Genomic DNA, 18,797 nt, shown 5'->3' on the forward strand with positions numbered 1-18,797 from the left:
AAACTGATTTGCCAACTACCACAGAAGAAGAAAAAGACGCGGTGAATTTATATGTTGTGGACAGCGCTCAATAACTGTCGACAGCCTCAGTCACTAGATTTTTCTTTCTTTGAATTGAAACACTTTTAGTTGGTTTTAGGTGTTTGTTATGGCTCAAGAGGCTGGTTACTCGCCCAGCTTTAAGCTGCCGACAGAAATCATGCGAATGAGGCGGAAAAGAGCTCGAAGCGACTCGTCTGGAAGTGTCACCGATAAAAACTTTACAGAGAGTCTCGGACAAAGTAGGTCATCCTCAGCATGCATGCGGCCTTTCTCTCCAGGGCCGCTGTTTAAGGACCAGAACTACTCCAGGGCTGGGATAAAACGCAGAAATCCTTTCGCAACAATTGACAACACGTACAGCCCCCAAAAGAAACTTTTTATTTATAACGAGAACGATGGAAGCGTCGGCCCCTCCAAGACAAAATGGACAGAAAGTGACGGATATGAAGACACGAAAGCAAAAGAGCAGGAAGCTTCTCCATGTAGTGACCGTTCGACTGAGGTAAGATGAATAATGTGGGCTGCGTACGTCCTATTTTTTGTTTAAACCTTTATTTAGTGTGTCGAAATTAGAAGCTCGGCTTTAAAACAATTGTGTCTGCTGCGAAGTCACCACCTGTATCTTTACTCTGCACTTCAACTCCATGATGGTTTTTGTTTACAGTCATGGAAAAAGAAAGTCCACAACCTTTCGATTCTAGGGTTTACACATTAAAATGGTCTTTACTAGGTTCTAAAATTATTAGTGTATTAAACAAAAACAAAATGAAAAGTCTACCCATTGATTCAGCAACTTGTAGAGCCACTTGTAAATTAATTTTTTTTAAATCTTTTTTTTAAAGTCACTTAATAATTCTTCACCCATATGTACCACCTTGCTCTCTGAGATCACAGATAAGATGCTCTTGATGGTTCCTAGGACAGCTCAGAAGTGATGGAGCTTTTTACGTTGCAGGTCCAAATCTCACATTTTTTTAAATCACATTTAATAACATACTTTTACTTCCTGGCCTTCAACCCAGTGTGAGATGTCTTATCCTACTTTTATTGATCTGTTTTAGTAGTTTTTTGTTTTTTTTACCTAAAATTCTAGAATTTAAAAAGTGGACTTTATTTTTCTTATGTCTGTATTGTACCAGAGCTGAACTGACATGGCAAAAAGATAAAGGAGACAGGAGGACCCAGCTTTTTGCTTTTTTAACATCCATCCATCTTCTACTGCTTATCTGTGGTCGGGTCCCAGTGGCAACAGGTCCCGGAGAGAAACTCAGGCATCCCTCACCCCAGCAACACTCTGCAGCGAGTTCTGGATCTGACCCAGGGTCACCTTCCAGTGGGACATCCCCAGAAATCTCCAAAGGGAGGCCCCCAAGAGTCATCCTAATCAGATGCCTGAACGACCTCAGCTGACTCTCTTAGAGCAAAGGAGCAGGGGCTCTACTTTGAGCTCCCTCTGGATGACAGGGCTCCTCACCTTATCTCTAAGGCTGAACCCAGTCACCCTATGAAGGAAGCTCATTTCAGCCACTTGTATCCAGGGTCTGGTTCGTTTATGAACCGTACCTTATGACCATAGGTGAGAGTTGGTACATATACAAACCAGTAAATTGAGAACTCAGCTCTTTCTTCACCACATAAGTAACTCTCACTCCCTTCCCCCCAGTGAGTGTGTTCCAACAGAGGGATTACACTTGTCAGCCTGGAAGAGAGGCTCCAACTGATTGTCAGACCTTGAATTTCTGAGTAACTTTTGTCGTGATCGTGGAACAGTGGACCAGATCTTTACTCTTGTGTAGTTGCTAAGGGAATAATTGGAGTTTGGTTCTCCGGTCTATATGTGCTTTGTGGATCTGGTCTCAGTGTGAGTTGGACTCCACCTTGTCCCTCGTCTCTGATCCTGTTTGTAGTGTTCCTGATTTTAAACAATTTATTACAAATTATTTTAGTATTTATAGGAAATGTCAAGCAGAACATCTCAGGGATGAGACAAATCCAGGCTGTAGAATCAGTCTGACCTCAGATTGTCAGTATTTTTTTTAACAACAGTTCTAACTAACTTTTATTAACTAATTATCGGTGCAGTCACTGTATATAGATTTGCTGAATAAAAAGTATGCATGGCTCTCTTAGAGGCATTTCTCTGAAGACGAATCTCTGCTGGAAAAAGAGGAAGAGGATGTTCCAAGTCTGCTCATCAAGGTTTGGTTTGGCTTTCTTTTTTGTTGTTTGATATAACAAAATGTTTTAAGATTTCCTTTCTATTTCTCTTCCAGAACCCTCAGGCCATTTCTCCTTCCTCCATCGCTCCTCCCAGCTGTACAGAATATCCAGCAGACTGGAGCTTGAAGACCCGAGTCCTTTTCACCTCCCCACTCTCCTTGTCTTGGGCAGACCAACCAAAAGCCCAGGAACAAGCACTGGGGCTCAGCCATAGCTGTAGAGCTCAGTTTAGCACCATGCCACTCAATCTGCAGGTAGTTACTGTCATGTACAGTTCCATTCAAAAGTGTGAACACATCTACTCATTCAAAATGAGTGGGTATGTGCATCCAGGCTTTAAAGCGTTGATGTACAACCCCAATTCTAAAGAAGTTGGGACGTTGTGTAAAATGTACCGTATTTTCGGCACTATAAGGCGCACCTTCAATGAATGGCCTGTTTTAAAACCTTTTTCATATATAAGGCGCATAGCATAGAAGCTACAGTAGTGGCTGAGGTTGCGTTATGCATCCACTAGATAGAGCTGCGCTAAAGGGAATGTCAACAAAACAGTCAGATAAGTCAGTCAAACTTTATTAATAGAATACAAACCAGCATTCTGACAACTCCGTTCACTCCCAAAATTAATAAACAGCTGTTTTATTGTTTTTCCCGAGGTAATGTCAGTGACATAGTATTTTTGCGACAGTTTCTTTTAACAACAGCAAGGTATAAGAGGTAGTGGAGGGAAACTTTTCCTCGATTCAGTAGCCACGTAAAAGAAACAGTTTGATACGTTACGGTAAATCAAACATTAGTGTAATAATAATATAGTAACTCTCGAAATAATGCAAAGCAATAACATACGGTAATATACGGTAACAATAACTCAGCGTTGTTCAATGTCCATATTCACAATATGACCAACCTTGTTCAGCTGTAAACACACAAAATAAACATGTACCAGTAAATTTCACTTTATCAGTTCATTCATCATCAGTGAATCCCTCGAATTCTTCTTCAATGTCCGAATTGAACAGTTGGGCGAATATGGCATCCAACGTGCCCGACTCCGTCTCGCCACAGTCCCCATTATTCGAGTCAGTGTCGCTGCTGTTGTCTGGCAGTTCAGTGGCAATTCCTGGCTTCCTGAAAGCTCGGACCACAGTTGAGACTGATATATCAGCCCAGGCATTTACGATCCACTGGCAGATAGTGTCGTATGTCGTTTGGCGCTGTCTCCCCGTCTTGGTGTGTTCGCCTTCTGTCATCCACTGCTCCCACGCAGTTCGCAGTCTAGCTTTGAATGCCCTGTTGACACCAATATCTAGCGGATGGAGTTCTTTTGTCAATCCACCCGGAATGACGGCAAGCACTGAATTAGTGTGCTTCACTTGTTTTTCAACACCATCGGTGATATGGGAGCGCATGGAGTCGCAGACCAATAGGGACGCAGCTGTGTGAAAAAAGCCACCCAGTCTCTTGGCGTAAATTTCTCTCAACCACTCACTCATCTTTTCTTCATCCATCCATCCCTTCGAGTTTGCTTTGATGACGACGCTGGCTGGAAAGTTTTCTTTTGGTTAAGTCTTCCTCTTGAAAATAACCATGGGTGGAAGTTTCTGGCCTTTAGCCTGGCAGGCAAGAACTGCAGTGAAGGATGACTTCTCATTCCCTGTGGTGCGAACATTCACCATACGTGCTCCCGTTTTATCCACAGTGCGGTTGAAAGGAAGATCAAAGGTGAGTGGAACCTCGTCCATGTTGATGATGTGCTCTGGCCGGATCTTTTTTTCAGTGATCTTGTTTTTGCAGTATGCGCGTAAAGTGGTCAGCTTTTCTTGGTAGTCTTTTGGCAGTTGCTGCGAAACAGTAGTTCGTGTACAGATGGAGAGATTACGTATTTTTCATAAACCGAAAGCACCAAGAAGGACCGCCTCTAAATTCATTGACGTTAAGTTTGCGTGGTAGCACTGTTGCCTTCATTCGAATAGTGAGTGTAGAGACACTTCTACTTTCTGCTCTCTGTTCAACAACCCACTGTTCGAGTTTGTCCTCTAGCTGTAGCCATCTTGCTTTGTTCCCTCGGAAACTCTGTTTAGTCTTTTTTACTTGGCGCAGGTCATCTTGTTGCTTCCTCCACTTCCGCACCATTGATTCGTTAATGTGAAATTCATTAGCTGCTGCTCTATTCCCATGTTCAACTGCGTGACTGATAGCCTTGAGTTTAAACTCTGCGTCGTAAGCGTGTCTCCTGGAAGGAGCCATTTTGGGGTCTTTACACACACACACACACAAATGGAAATGAAAATGCACGCTTCGCGCAGTCATATATTCCAGCCTGCACCGCGCGCAACTTCTTCTACGGAGAAAATGCAGTTGGCGGCTGCTTCCCGTAGTTGCGAAACCTGTTGTGGCTCAATATTGATGCATATATAAGGCGCACTGGATTATAAGGTGCACTGTTGGCTTTTGAGAAAATTGAAGGCTTTTAGGTGTGCCTTATAGTGCAGAAAATACGGTAAATAACAAAACTAAGATATTGTACCATTTTTACGGAAAAAAGTGAAATAATTTTAAAATTGATGGCAGCAACACATCTCAAAAAAGTTGTTCCAGGGCCATGTTTTCCACTGTGAATCATCCCCTTTTCTTTTAACAACAATTTGTAAACCTCTAGGAACTGAGGAGAGCAGTTGCTGGAGTCTTTGGAGGAAGTGTTGTCCCATTCTTGTCTGGTGGAAGATTCTAGCTGTTCAACAGTCCTGGGTCGCCTTTTCTAGATTTTTCATTTCGTGACGCACCAAATCTTTTCAGTTGGTGAGAGTTCTGAACTGCAGGCAGATCAGTTCAGCACCTGGACTCTTTTACTTCAAGGCTATTGAATGCAATCTGTGGTTTAGCTTTGTCTTGCTGAAATATGCGAGGTCTTTCCTTAAAAAGACATACTGTAGTATCTACTTTTCTGCATTGATGGATCCTTTCCACATGTGTAAGTTGTCCATACCAGAGGCACTAAATTATCTCTTTATACCCAGCCCTTTTACTGGCCTGTTGCCAGTGAACCTAATTCATTGCAAAATGCTCCTCCAGTTATTTATTTGTACCACTTACTTTTACAGCCTTTTGTTGCCCCTGCTCCAACTTTTTTGAGGCGTGTTGCTGCTGTAAAATTCAAAATTACCTTATATTTTTCCCCAAAAATGGTACAGTGTCTTAGTTCAATCATTTGATATACACTCCTGATCAGAATCTTAAGACCAGTCAAAAAATTGCAAGAATTTGCATTTTGCACTATTGGATCTTAAGAAGGTTCTAAGTAGAGCTTCACAATTTTAAAGGAAAAAATCAGTGCAAGAGACAAGAACCTTTGAGCAAGGACTTTTCTGCAAACTGCATTTACACTCAAACGTGATTTTTTTTCAGCTGATCAAAAGTTTAAGACTATAGTCTTTAAAAGCCAAAAGCTGTGCAAAAATCTGGATTCCATGTCATTTTCTGTCAGGTCTTTACACTATCAAGACCTGATGGCAAAAGCAAAAAAGCTCACTGACTTTGAACGTGGTAGGATTGTTGAGATGCACAAGCAAGGCCTCTCACAACGTGCCATCGCTGCTGAGGTTGGACGCAGTAAGACAGTCATTTTGCATTTTTTAAATGATCCTGAGGGTTATGGAACAAAAAAGTCAAGTGGTAGACCCAAAAAAATTNTCAGTCTGTTTCTGTCGGGATCATTTATTGTTTCTGATGTTTTAAAAAAGAACTAAAAGCTTCCCAGGAAGACTGAGGAGAAACAGGATTCATATTTCAGCTCTGAACTTCAAAATCATTCTGAGAAACAATAAGATGTTTAAAGAAATGAAAAAAGATATTAAAAATAGGTGATAGATTTAAAAAATAATAGTTCACGTAGTTTAGATTGTTGATTTAAAAATACACATCTGAGATTTCAGATTGTAACTGACTTTTTTTTAAACAGTTTTTTAGTTTTTTAAAAGTAGTTTTAGAGTTTTCTCCGAAAAACAGTTTTTGGAAAAGAAAATTTCAGTGAAACACAAGAAGAGCATTAACATCTTTCTTCTTTAAAATAAAATGTCTGTCTGTTTTCAACCTGAATGTAAAGTTTACCTGTGAGAACGCAGCCTGAGTTTAACTCTCACCTGTCCATGTGTCCACCAGCTTACCTGTCTAACTGTCCATCTGTCCTGCAGCACGAATCGCTCGTCTCTGACCAAGAAGTTCCTGGTGAGTTTCTCTCTGGCTGTCCTGTTGGGTTTGTCCTGGACTCTTGGATACTTCGTCCTCCTCCCATCAGATGAAGCTAATGACATCTTCAGCATCCTGTTCTGCCTCTGTACCACCACACAGGTACGATTAGCTCCACCCACTTTACCTGGGTTTCAATAACACGTCTCTTTACTCTGAAATATGAAAATAAAATTAACTAAAAGGAGGTTTCTGTTACTGGTTCCCTGAAGCTTCAGTGGTTTCTGTCGTCGGTTCCTGAAGCTTCAGTGGTTTCTGTCGTCGGTTCCTGAAGCTTCAGTGGTTTCTGTCGTCGGTTCCTGAAGCTTCAGTGGTTTCTNAGAGACACCAGCATGTAGGACCAGAACCTTTGAGACCCACAGAGACACCAGCATGTAGGACCAGAACCTTTGAGACCCACAGAGACACCAGCATGTAGGACCAGAACCTTTGAGACCCACAGAGACACCAGCATGTAGGACCAGAACCTTTGAGACCCACAGAGACACCAGCATGTAGGACCAGAACCTTTGAGACCCACAGAGACACCAGCATGTAGGACCAGAACCTTTGAGACCCACAGAGACACCAGCATGTAGGACCAGAACCTTTGAGACCCACAGAGACACCAGCATGTAGGACCAGAACCTTTGAGACCCACAGAGACACCAGCATGTAGGACCAGAACCTTTGAGACCCACAGAGACACCAGCATGTAGGACCAGAACCTTTGAGACCCACAGAGACACCAGCATGTAGGACCAGAACCTTTGAGACCCACAGAGACACCAGCATGTAGGACCAGAACCTTTGAGACCCACAGAGACACCAGCATGTAGGACCAGAACCTTTGAGACCCACAGAGACACCAGCATGTAGGACCAGAACCTTTGAGACCCACAGAGACACCAGCATGTAGGACCAGAACCTTTGAGACCCACAGAGACACCAGCATGTAGGACCAGAACCTTTGAGACCCACAGAGACACCAGCATGTAGGACCAGAACCTTTGAGACCCACAGAGACACCAGCATGTAGGACCAGAACCTTTGAGACCCACAGAGACACCAGCATGTAGGACCAGAACCTTTGAGACCCACAGAGACACCAGCATGTAGGACCAGAACCTTTGAGACCCACAGAGACACCAGCATGTAGGACCAGAACCTTTGAGACCCACAGAGACACCAGCATGTAGGACCAGAACCTTTGAGACCCACAGAGACACCAGCATGTAGGACCAGAACCTTTGAGACCCACAGAGACACCAGCATGTAGGACCAGAACCTTTGAGACCCACAGAGACACCAGCATGTAGGACCAGAACCTTTGAGACCCACAGAGACACCAGCATGTAGGACCAGAACCTTTGAGACCCACAGAGACACCAGCATGTAGGACCAGAACCTTTGAGACCCACAGAGACACCAGCATGTAGGACCAGAACCTTTGAGACCCACAGAGACACCAGCATGTAGGACCAGAACCTTTGAGACCCACAGAGACACCAGCATGTAGGACCAGAACCTTTGAGACCCACAGAGACACCAGCATGTAGGACCAGAACCTTTGAGACCCACAGAGACACCAGCATGTAGGACCAGAACCTTTGAGACCCACAGAGACACCAGCATGTAGGACCAGAACCTTTGAGACCCACAGAGACACCAGCATGTAGGACCAGAACCTTTGAGACCCACAGAGACACCAGCATGTAGGACCAGAACCTTTGAGACCCACAGAGACACCAGCATGTAGGACCAGAACCTTTGAGACCCACAGAGACACCAGCATGTAGGACCAGAACCTTTGAGACCCACAGAGACACCAGCATGTAGGACCAGAACCTTTGAGACCCACAGAGACACCAGCATGTAGGACCAGAACCTTTGAGACCCACAGAGACACCAGCATGTAGGACCAGAACCTTTGAGACCCACAGAGACACCAGCATGTAGGACCAGAACCTTTGAGACCCACAGAGACACCAGCATGTAGGACCAGAACCTTTGAGACCCACAGAGACACCAGCATGTAGGACCAGAACCTTTGAGACCCACAGAGACACCAGCATGTAGGACCAGAACCTTTGAGACCCACAGAGACACCAGCATGTAGGACCAGAACCTTTGAGACCCACAGAGACACCAGCATGTAGGACCAGAACCTTTGAGACCCACAGAGACACCAGCATGTAGGACCAGAACCTTTGAGACCCACAGAGACACCAGCATGTAGGACCAGAACCTTTGAGACCCACAGAGACACCAGCATGTAGGACCAGAACCTTTGAGACCCACAGAGACACCAGCATGTAGGACCAGAACCTTTGAGACCCACAGAGACACCAGCATGTAGGACCAGAACCTTTGAGACCCACAGAGACACCAGCATGTAGGACCAGAACCTTTGAGACCCACAGAGACACCAGCATGTAGGACCAGAACCTTTGAGACCCACAGAGACACCAGCATGTAGGACCAGAACCTTTGAGACCCACAGAGACACCAGCATGTAGGACCAGAACCTTTGAGACCCACAGAGACACCAGCATGTAGGACCAGAACCTTTGAGACCCACAGAGACACCAGCATGTAGGACCAGAACCTTTGAGACCCACAGAGACACCAGCATGTAGGACCAGAACCTTTGAGACCCACAGAGACACCAGCATGTAGGACCAGAACCTTTGAGACCCACAGAGACACCAGCATGTAGGACCAGAACCTTTGAGACCCACAGAGACACCAGCATGTAGGACCAGAACCTTTGAGACCCACAGAGACACCAGCATGTAGGACCAGAACCTTTGAGACCCACAGAGACACCAGCATGTAGGACCAGAACCTTTGAGACCCACAGAGACACCAGCATGTAGGACCAGAACCTTTGAGACCCACAGAGACACCAGCATGTAGGACCAGAACCTTTGAGACCCACAGAGACACCAGCATGTAGGACCAGAACCTTTGAGACCCACAGAGACACCAGCATGTAGGACCAGAACCTTTGAGACCCACAGAGACACCAGCATGTAGGACCAGAACCTTTGAGACCCACAGAGACACCAGCATGTAGGACCAGAACCTTTGAGACCCACAGAGACACCAGCATGTAGGACCAGAACCTTTGAGACCCACAGAGACACCAGCATGTAGGACCAGAACCTTTGAGACCCACAGAGACACCAGCATGTAGGACCAGAACCTTTGAGACCCACAGAGACACCAGCATGTAGGACCAGAACCTTTGAGACCCACAGAGACACCAGCATGTAGGACCAGAACCTTTGAGACCCACAGAGACACCAGCATGTAGGACCAGAACCTTTGAGACCCACAGAGACACCAGCATGTAGGACCAGAACCTTTGAGACCCACAGAGACACCAGCATGTAGGACCAGAACCTTTGAGACCCACAGAGACACCAGCATGTAGGACCAGAACCTTTGAGACCCACAGAGACACCAGCATGTAGGACCAGAACCTTTGAGACCCACAGAGACACCAGCATGTAGGACCAGAACCTTTGAGACCCACAGAGACACCAGCATGTAGGACCAGAACCTTTGAGACCCACAGAGACACCAGCATGTAGGACCAGAACCTTTGAGACCCACAGAGACACCAGCATGTGGGACCAGAACCTTTGAGACCCACAGAGACACCAGCATGTGGGACCAGTCCAGTTTCTGAAGACAAACCCTAACCGGGCCTTCTGAGGTCCTTCAGTCCAAAGGTTCCTGAACAACGTGGACATAAATACTGTCCAGCAAACGTCTCTCAGAACCAATCAGAACGTCGTCTCTGATGTCCTTCATGTCAACAGAAACTGAGTTTTATTAAATCAAATTAAATCTTTTTTCGTTTAAAAAAAGAACAAGATTCAACAAACTAAACGTTTGTTTCAACAATTCTTTTTACAGGAAGTTTAACATCATAATTTCAAAATAAAAGCTGTTTACAGATGTATTTATTTTTATTTTAATCTTTTTAACTGCTGATCTGCTGAAATAATCAGATTTTAATATTTGATTGAAATATCAGCTCCTGTATCTGACCCTCTGCAGAATTTATACCTTTAATAGTATTCTTACACAAATCAATAAATATTTAATTCAGTTTCAGTTAGAAGAATCCTGTTGATTAAATTTATTATTTCTATTTAATCAGAATGATTGACAGATGTTACAAATACCTTATCAACATTTATGAATACAAATGTTAGTTTTATTGATTAAAAATCATTTTTGTTAATAAAAATAATATCATACAAATCTTCAGTGTTTTAAAGCCCAGAAAAGTTTATTTTCTCTTTTCTGCAGTTTGTTTTTGATGTAAACTAAACTTTAATTAGTTTTTTCTTTGTACAGAAAACATCAATGATGTAAATGCTTCAGAAAGCTGTAAAATGTGTACAAACTGGTGTTAATAAACTGAATTTAACTTTTTATTTCTATACATTTAAGAACTTAACTTTAGTGATTGTTTCATTTCTGTTTTGATGAGAAATACATCATCACATTCAGGTCTGAACGTGTCTCTTTATACTTTAAACTGACTTTTAATTGTTGGCAGTGATCAATAATAAGGAAAATAAACATTTCAGATGTGAACCAGGTGTGAACCAGGTGTGAGTCAGGTTTAAAGCAGGTGTGAGCCAGGTGTGAACCAGGTGTGTATCAGGTGTAAACCAGGTGTGAACCAGGTGTGTATCAGGTGTAAACCAGGTGTGAACCAGGTGTGTATCAGGTGTAAACCAGGTGTGAACCAGGTGTGAGTCAGGTTTAAAGCAGGTGTGAGCCAGGTGTGAACCAGGTGTGTATCAGGTGTGAAACAGGTGTGAACAGGTTTAAAGCAGGTGTGTATCAGGTGTGAACCAGGTGCGAATCAGGTGTAAACCAGGTGTGAACAGGTTAAACTGGGCAGACTCTGATTTTCCTGTGTGCAGTGGACATTCTGAGCCAGCAGGGGGCGCCACAGCTCCACACAGAGCAGCACAGGTGTTCCTCTGAGGAGAAGAACCTGAAACACCAGCTGGTCTAATGTGGAACCTGGACTAAACGCAGGAAGAGGGAACAGAAACCAGGGCTGAGAACCAGCTTCATCAGGATGGAAACCTTCTGGGAAATGTTTCAGAACCCGAGTCCATGGTCCAAAGGTTAGCTTAAAGCTAAAAGCAGCTAAAGGAGACAGAAGCAGCAGCTGAAGCAGGTTTCAAAGAGAACAAAGTTTCTGAAGGAACTGAGGGGATCTCCGTGTGTTTCTGTGAGGAAAATGTTTACAAATAAAGTTCAATAATTTGAAAAATAAAAAAGTTACAACAAACTTAAGTCCCAGCAGCTATCAGTTGAACGAGCCGAAGGTTCTGATATATGAACAGCTAAAACGGCACAAAATCTGCAGAAGGAGTTCTGAAAATGCTGAGTCAGCGTTCAGATTACCGTTCATCAGGTGAGAAAAGTTCTGTAGAACCAGGTTTTGGATCAAACTGAAGTCTGATCAGGTTTGGGTCCAGAATCAGCCTCGGTTCTGAACAGAACTGAGGAGCAAACAAACTGTGGGACCACAACAGAGTGTCGTCACGGCAACATGCTGGCCCCATCCATGAGCGCAGCAGGGAGATGGATGGAGATGGGGTTCTGGTCTGGGTCCAGATCTGGGATTCCCTGATCCGGGACCAGCTGAATCATCATGAGTCAGAGGGATTCCTGCAGAGTCACCGTTTGTTGTGGATTCTCAGAGCTGGAAACAGGAGAACCAGCTGCAGCTGATCCAGAATCAGTTTTTATTGTTCTGCAGAGGTTTTCCTGGTACCATCCAGGCTGCTTGGTGCTTCAGCACCTCAGAAATTTACAAACATCTTCAAAAAGTCTGAAGAATGGGATCTGCAGGTCAAAGGTCATCTGTTCCCACCTGACCCAGCAGACACAGACAGGAAATACCCGACAGCAACAAGCTATACAGACGGACAAATAAAAAACAATAAATGTTATGAAACAACACGACCACGCTCAAAAACAACAACAAACCACGAAGAAGAGAAAATATTCAAAGATAAATACGAGTCAAGCCATAAAAACTTAGCTCCTAGCTTCATCCTGCATCAGCTAAAGGAGAAGATCAGGCTCCGCCCCCTGATATTAAACTGTTTTCAGTCCGACAGCAGACCTCCAGGACCGAGGACCTCCTGCAGGTCTTTAACTGGATCCAGACTGTTTATCTGACCCAGATGAAGCTGGTTCTGGTTCTGATGAGTTTACAGAACTCACACCTGAGCAGGAACGTTCTGAAAGTTCTCCTCAGACTCCGGAGGAGTGGGAACAAAGGTTCCTGTTACGTAAGCGTTTGATTCCTCTGTGGGGGTGTGCAGGCGGGGCGGGTGGGACCGTCTGGACCCAATTAAAATAAACAATGTGCGGTTCGGATCGGACCTCCTCTGACTGGAAGCAGATGTGGAGTCAGGAATGTAGCGGTTTGCTGATTTCATGGTTCTGATCCGGGGGGTTACCCTCTCCTGCAGTGGATCAGATCAGGTCCAGAACTGGGATTTTCTGACCCGTTTGCTGGTTTTAATGGGACTTTTCTGTCATCTGTGGTTCTGCTGAGGCTCAGGAACCATCTGGGCGTGACGGGACCTGTTGTTCTCTTCGGTTCTGAAGGAATTTTACACGAGAACATGTTTTTCTGCAGACATGTGGTCTTTAACCTGTTCTTTCCCATCATGCAGTGGGAGAATGTCTCAGACAGACGTGACGCTCGGTCAGGAACCCCGTCCTGGACCGAGGGCTTTGTTTACACTGAGTGCAGACCCGCGTTTCAGGAATGCAGATCAACAAACGGCACTGTTTGAAAGGCTTCATGTTGTTTCTAACCTGCAGTGACTTCCTGTTAGTCTGTCGGGTGAATCTTCATCCTGCTGTGTCCTCACCTGACTCTGGGCTCTCAGCCAATCAGCTCTGAGCAGCCTGGACCAATCAGTGGCGTTGTTTTCCAGGCCGATCCCGGTGGTTTGGATGGGTTCTCAGCATGGCAGAGACCTCCCCGGCTGCAGCGAGCTGTAATTTCATTTTCTCCTTAATAACCGATGATGGCGATGATGATGATGATGAGAGCAGCAGACTGGAAACATGTGGGGGGAGGAGTGATGAGAGGACGAGCCGTCCACCAGAACCGAGACAACAAAAACACTCTGCAGCGTCTTCTACACGACCTTACAAGAACCAGGCGTCAGAAAAACAATTCTCTTCTGTTTTTGTTCTGTTGGATCCAGAAATCATTTCTGAGTTCATGACGAGGATTAATCAGAGTCCAGAGATCTTCATCCTGATCTGAGTTAGAGACAGAACAACTGCAGCATTCTGATCAGGGTCCGATAAACCCAGGCCCAGACATGTCAGAACTTTAATAAGTTCTGATGGTACGACAGGAGAAAGGAAAAAAGAATCTAAAACAAGAAAACATTCAGATTTAATGTCTCTGTTCTAAACTGTGCCAAGTTCCAGCTTCAGCTCGTGAAGAGGAGGAGAACCTTCATCAGTTTGTCTCAAACCAGCAGCTGTTTGTGGTTCAGACTCTGAAAACCGATCCGTTTATTCATCCCGTTTCCTAAAAACACTCCCAGCACCTGATGGAAACCATGATCCGCTTCTCCTCACTCTGATTGGTTTCATCCAGAAGAAATCTGTGAGTCCAGCTGCTGAGCTTCATCCTCATCATCGAGCTGGTTCCCAGACTCATCATGAACCCAGAACTCAGGAATCATTTAGGATGAAGACAGACCCTCCAGGTTCCTCGACCTCCTGATAAAAAGGGCTCTATGGTTTCTGTCCTGAGGAGACTCTGGACAGAGGACCTGTCCGTCCTCCTGGTCTCAGAGGAGGAGCTCTGCAGCCAATCAGACGCAGGTGATTCGGTGGAGAACATTAATCTGTATTTTAGCTGCACTGCATCAGGAGTGAAGCTGACAGGAACAGTTCTGGTCTTTGTGTCTTCGGTTTGAATCGAGGCCATCTTTTATCTTCATGTCGACAGCTGGAGGATGCTGGGATTGATGGGATGTTTTCTTTAAACACTGTTTACACTCAGAGTTCTGACCCAGTTCTGGTGTCAGACGGTTCCTCTGATGAAAGCCGACAGCCGTTTGTCTTCATTAAAAGCCGACAGCTTCGTCCTGCTGAATGAAGAATGTCTTTGAGTTCGTCTTGTTTTTCTCACAGATCTGCGTCTGCTGGAGCCAACAGGATGTCATCATTAAACCAGTGTTGCTCTGAGGAATGCATATCGCCCGCCGCCTTTCATGCTAAGTTTAAACAAAGATCTTATTAGCACTCAGCGTATGTGCTGGAGATGACTCTCAGCTACTACCACATCAAATTCTAGCTCAGTTTACAGATGTGAGTCGTTCCCAACACATACTCTGAGCATTGACATGAGATGTGGCGGCCATCTTGAATTAAACCTCTGTCATGAAAGGTGGCGGGTGACATGCAATCCTTCAAGGAATGCTAGGCCTTTAATTTCAGTGTTTATTTGATCTTATAGAAGCAGAAACCATCTGCAGACCCCTGAAGGCCTTAAACCCTCTGGGTACACTTGCACCTTAGTCCCACGTCTGCAGGGACCCGCAGAGCCCCGTGTTTGCAGGTCCCCGCAGAGCCCCGTGTCTGCAGGTCCCTGCAGAGTCTGACCTGAATGAGGACCTGCTGCTCTGACGCCCTGATGTGTGAACCTGTCGGCTGCTCTCAGGCTGCAGATTTCCACCTGTGGTTGAGCTTTAGTGATGTTTCTCAGTTAAAAAGCAGAAAGCTCCAGCAGCTTCAGCTCTTTAACTCTCCTGTAAACTCCAGTACACATGAGGCCTTGTGCAGACCCAAGGCCCCGGGACACTAATTATATTTTTAAAGAGCTCTTTGAACCGACTCTAAGCTGCAGGGGGCTCTGTGTGTCCTAACATCACCTGTCAGCATCAGCTGAGGACCCATACCCCGGAGCTGAGATGTTTACTGGCCTCCTTTAATCAGACCTGCCAGTTTACAGACCAGAGCCGAGCACAGGGTCCCGTCAGACCAACAAACCCCCCACAGAACTCAGGCCCGAGTCCAGGACAGCTGCACACATGGAAACAAGTGAGCGCTCATCTCCTGCACGTCCAAAAGCCTCCATTAGGAGCATCCTGCCGGGACGTTCAGAGCTCCGCAGCAGCTCACAGTCTGGTTCTGTAATCAGGTCCCTGGACCCGGCCTGGGGGAGATCCAGGCCTGATGAAGTGGTTCAGGTTCAGGTTGTTTTTTCTCCTCTCCATGAAAACAGATGCAGAAACAGAAAGAAGAAAGTTGAAATAAGAACAACCAACGTTCCTGTGCAGAAACAGCTTTGTGTTTTTATTCTGGGGGAGTCAAAGATCTGGTTCTGGAGGTTCTATTCACAGCTAAAACCTGTAAAATCAGCTCTCATACACCTGATGGTGACATCTGTGTCAGAGGAGTCCAACTTCCTGTTCCTCAGACAGATGGCTCCGCCCTTTTTAGGGGAAGGCACTCGGAGTTGTCAGCATGCCTCATAAATAAAATCCTTAAAAACCTTAAAACCAGCCCGACCTGTAACAGAGCGCCGGGCCACCTCTGGACCAGACCAACCCTGGTTAGGTTAACCCACCAGGGTAACAGGTTTACTCAGCAGGTTATCAGTTTAACAAGTTAACTCAGCAGGTTATCAGGTTTACTTAACAAGTTAACTCAGCAGGTTAACAGTTTAACTAAGCAGGTTATCAGCTTAACAAGTTAACTCAGCAGGTTATCAGGTTTCCTTAACAGTTTCACTCAGCAGGTTAACAGGTTAACTCAGCAGGTTAATATTTTCACTAAGCAGGTATTCAGTAGGTTAACGGGTTAACTAAGCAGGTTATCAGCAGGTTATCACCAGTTTAACTTAGCAGGTTAACAGTTTCACTCAGCAAGTTAACAGTTTAACTAAGCAGGTTATCAACAGGTTAACTTNGCATGACAAGGAGATCCCACCTGAGATGTTTTCTACACGGCACAGTGGTGGGGGCGCCATCATGATTTGGGGTGCGTTTTCCTTCAATGGAACAATGGAGCTTCAGGTTGTGCAGGGGCGTCAAACAGCAGCTGGCTATGTGGACATGTTGCAGCGGGCATCCCCCATGACTGAGGGCTCTCGTCTGTGTGGTAATGATTGGGTTTTTCAACAGGACAATGCTGCAGTTCACAATGCCCGTCGGACAAAGGAGTTCTTCCAAGAGAATAACATCACTCTTTTGGACCATCCTGCATGTTCCCTGGATCTAAACCCAATTGAGAACATTTGGGGATGGATGGCAAGGGAAGTTTACAAAAATGGACATCAGTTCCAGACAGTGGATGCCCTTCGTGAAACCATCTTCAACACTTGGAGCAACGTTACCACTAGCCTTCTGGAAACACTGGCATCAAGCATGCCTAAACGATTGTTTGAAGTCATCAACAAGAATGGTGGAGCTACTTTTTTGGAGTCCTTTTTTTTGACACTTTGATTTCTGTTTTTGGGGGTTTTCAGGTTTTTTTGAGCTATGATCTTAAACTTTTGATCAGCTGAAAAAATCACGTTTGAGTGTAAATGCAGTTTTCAATTAATTCCCCACTCAAAAGTTTTTGTCTCTTACGCTGATTTCTTCTTTTAATATTGTGAAGCTGTACTTAGAACCTTCTTAAGATCCAATAGTGCAAAATGCAAATTCTTGCAATTTTTTGACTGGTCTTAAGATTTTGATCAGGAGTGTATTCATTATGTTACAATTTTAAATAAAATATGGGTTTATAAAATTTGCAAATCATTGCATTCCATTATTTTATTTATTTACATTTTGTACAACGTCGAACTGTCTTTTATGACTTTATTACAAAATTGCTGCTGCAAGGACACAAGTTCAACAGAGTGCAAGAGTCTGATGGAGTTGTGGCAATGTCATACACAAAACAAGATATATTTATTCCATTCTGTGGCTCCTGATCTGAACAGTTATACCCATGAGCCAATCAGCTTCTGAGACAGCCTCATGGACAGTGCATGACACTCAATGTCCCAGATGGTGACATAACTTAATCTAAATGGAACATACTATCAACCTGGCCATGACATATTTAGAGCCACAGTTATATAATGTTCCTCTGAAAACACAGTGAGATCTGCAACCCTAATATATTCTTTTGGACTCAGTAACATAATGTAGTTGTAAATTATATATTTTGAGAGTTTTTCAAAGGCTGCCACCTAAATAATTTTATACAATCTGTCCATGTTAGGATCCTAGGTCCTGCTCAGAGCTCCGTTGTGCCTTCCAGCAGTGTTTGGTGTATTGGCAACACCCTTCCCTGTCCTGGCTCTCTCTATTCCCCAGGATCAACGCTGAGAGAACTTTCTATGGGAAGAGCAACCCCTGGGCTCACGATGCAGAACTACAGCAGAGTCTCATGCGGGACTGGTGAGCTGTGAACGTTTGCTGCACTTGACCTTACTATTCCTCTAGGAGTGTGCTTCTGTTTACTCAGGTCTCAAAGTAAGACATATGACCACAGTAGGAGGAATGTAAAACCTAAGGTGATTGTACGATTAACAAGAGATTAACAAGGCAAGTTGTTTTTGTGTTTTTATTTTTTTACCTTTAGGTCGATCAGTCTCTCATCTCTCTTCAGTCTTTTAAAGTCTGGACTGTGTCCATACTTCTACGTCTGCTCTTATCAGGTAGATTTGTATGTTTATTTGCATTGTACATTTATGAGCACTTACAGTAAATATTCTTTCACTGATCTGTTTTGCTGTGTGTTAGTTTACAGTGCTGTTCAGGGCAGCAGGTCTCGGGGGATCAGGCCACATCAATGCTTTAGTTTCTCCCACAACTCGAGGTCTCAGAGAGGCGATGAGAAGTGAAGGTAAGACTTTTTGCTCTTGATTGGTTTCATTAAACAAGAGACTTTAATACATTTACAATGGGTTCAGAAAGTATTTAGACCTCCTTAACCTTTTGACAGTTTTATGTTATACACTAGTGCTGGGCGATATAACGATACATATTGTAGGGACGATAGAAAAGTGTCTATCGTGATATATTTTCTTCTATCGTTTCTGTCGTTTCTATCATAATTGTATCAATGATTCATGTAAATATTTCATAACGTAGGCTACGAGGAATGTATTAGTGTTGTCACTTTGCATACATTCAGTTTATATAAATGATAAATAATAAGAAAAAATAACTATTTTGCGAAGAACCTCCGTTTTGCGACATGACGCTGCTTTACGTGTGGGTTTG

The 18,797-nt window shown here is 44.4% G+C and overlaps 1 protein-coding gene across 2 annotated transcripts in view; it reads left to right on the plus strand.

Annotated features, from left to right (window-relative positions):
- Window positions 1-27: 27 nt before the first annotated feature.
- Window positions 28-18,797, plus strand: part of LOC108246683 (DNA replication fork stabilization factor DONSON) — a gene marked incomplete at its 3' end in the record, with an annotated part of 22,272 nt that continues 3,502 nt past the window's right edge. Inside the window, 6 exon segments of one of the 2 annotated variants that reach the window (XM_017434344.3) lie at window positions 28-544; window positions 2,173-2,241; window positions 2,316-2,516; window positions 17,791-17,969; window positions 18,154-18,229; window positions 18,315-18,417. In XM_017434344.3, coding sequence (XP_017289833.2) covers window positions 149-544; window positions 2,173-2,241; window positions 2,316-2,516; window positions 17,791-17,969; window positions 18,154-18,229; window positions 18,315-18,417 — 1,024 coding nt within the window. 2 annotated transcript variants of the gene reach the window in all.

This window comes from Kryptolebias marmoratus, linkage group LG23 (genome assembly GCF_001649575.2).
Source record: "Kryptolebias marmoratus isolate JLee-2015 linkage group LG23, ASM164957v2, whole genome shotgun sequence".
Classification (NCBI taxonomy): domain Eukaryota; kingdom Metazoa; phylum Chordata; class Actinopteri; order Cyprinodontiformes; family Rivulidae; genus Kryptolebias; species Kryptolebias marmoratus.